General features: G+C 40.1%; 1 protein-coding gene across 1 annotated transcript; it reads right to left on the minus strand.

Moving 5' to 3' along the window:
* Positions 1-268: 268 nt before the first annotated feature.
* On the minus strand, positions 269-1,247 carry LOC122025232. The gene is made up of 2 exons (XM_042584000.1): positions 828-1,247; positions 269-722 (listed from the first exon to the last, which is right to left on the minus strand). The coding sequence occupies exons 1-2, from the start codon at positions 1,237-1,239 to the stop codon at positions 571-573; spliced, it is 564 nt and encodes a 187-aa protein (XP_042439934.1). The 5' UTR covers positions 1,240-1,247; the 3' UTR covers positions 269-570.
* Between the last annotated feature and the right edge of the window lie 642 nt (positions 1,248-1,889).

Genomic DNA, 1,889 nt, shown 5'->3' on the forward strand with positions numbered 1-1,889 from the left:
CAGTCTTGAGAACGGTTGGGTAATTATAAACAATTGAATAATAAAATAAAACGTCTTTTTTATGAAAAAAGAAATCAAGGTGGGTTGGTTTTTTTTTTTTAAAAAAAGTGTTCTTGATTTTTGCAAAAAAAACAAAACAAAAGGTTGGCATCTAATGCAAGGACAGTGGCCAGCCATCACAATAATGGCTATAGTGATCCACAAACGATCGATAATATCTCTAGTGATCCACATTCCACAAACGATCGATCCATAATGAAAAAACACAGGTCCAAGCAAAAGTTGACGTCTAATGGAAAGGCATTGGTCTTTTGACAGAGAAATAGAGAAGAGAAATAGAGAATTCCATCTATATGCCTAGTGAGAGACAGATTAACCAGATGATACAAGGAAAACATAGATGGAATTCTGATAGATAGCAAAGATTTCTGGATAACCTGAAGAAGATTGATTGGTGATAAAATATTAAATGAATTATGCACCAGTAGTTGCCTCGTTCAGCAGCAAATATGTGTTTATTTTATTCTTTCTAGCGCGTAATTCAGGAAACTTAACCATGAGATGCTTCGGTTAGGTTTGTTTCGAGCAAGAAGCAGTCGACGTCGACGGAGAAGCTTCAGCTACTGCGGATGCTTCGATTCTTTCTGAAACAAGGGCAGGCCTGAGGCAGAGGAAGAAGCTTCTCGATCCCAAATTGATAAGCTTTTCTTGGGAATTCAAGCCTGGTGATTAATTAATTAATTAAGAGGATTAATTAATCATCGATGTAAATTTCTCCAATTTTGAGAAGGTTAATTTCAATGTGGTTAATTAAATTAGCTGCTCACGTTCGAGGCTGAACTGGGAGTAATGGAGGGTGAAGGCGGAGGAGGGGACGTCCGCGGGCACCGGCGGCCGCCTGCCCTCCTCCACGTAGCGCCGCAGCGCCGCGGCCACCAGATCGCCGACGGTCCAGTCGGTGGGCGCCACCACCTGCACGGGCCCCAGGCTGCGCTGCACCGTCACGTTTACCAGAAGCTTCTCCGGCACCCTCCGCTCCTCCGCCGGCGACTTCTCCACTCCGCGCGGGAGCAGCTCGGGCTGAGTCTCGGGCCTCCGCAGCGGGCGGTGCTCCGGCGTCGGGGTGCGGCCGTTGAATGAGGCCGTGCGGTGCCGTATACGCATGCCTAGCGCCGCGCCCCGCTCCGCTCGGCCGCTGCGGAGGTTCTTGTGCTGCGAGGAGAATGGAGCTGGAGCCATCGGCGGGCAAGGGCATCGTCCTACCTCTTTGATTTGATATATCACTGGGGTTTTTAAGGTGTCAATTCGGATGGTTGAGATAATTTTTTTTTTTTAATTTCAATCTGATGATCCGAACCTGAAACCTTAAATTCGAATCCAAGAATCCGATTCATCTGAACCCGATCACAATAACTCGAAAAACTCAAAAAAAAAAAAAAAAAAAAAAACCTATTTAAAATGATTTTTTCAAAAAATTTTAACTCTTTATTTTTATCTTCATATTTCATTGACATTATATTAATATACGTACATAAAAGTATATTAATTTTTAAAATAAAATTTAATTTAACTAAAAAAAATCTAGTAAATCTTAAATTCAAATCAACTCGAATCCAACCCGAGACCCGCCTTAAAATTTTTAATCCAAATCTAATCCGAACATAAAAAATTTTCAACCCCGATTTAATTTTTTTTCACTCAGGTTTGGCATTGTTTATGGATTCTTTTTCTACACGTTATTCATTTAATTTCATATTTATTTATTTATTTATTTTTAATTATTATATATCTTAAATTTATAATACTCATTATTTATCAAAATTCAGGAAGCTAAAAAAAATGATCTCTCGTATTTAAATCATTGGGACAGTCATTGGAAAATTTTCATG

This window comes from Zingiber officinale, chromosome 9B (genome assembly GCF_018446385.1).
Source record: "Zingiber officinale cultivar Zhangliang chromosome 9B, Zo_v1.1, whole genome shotgun sequence".
NCBI lineage: Eukaryota > Viridiplantae > Streptophyta > Magnoliopsida > Zingiberales > Zingiberaceae > Zingiber > Zingiber officinale.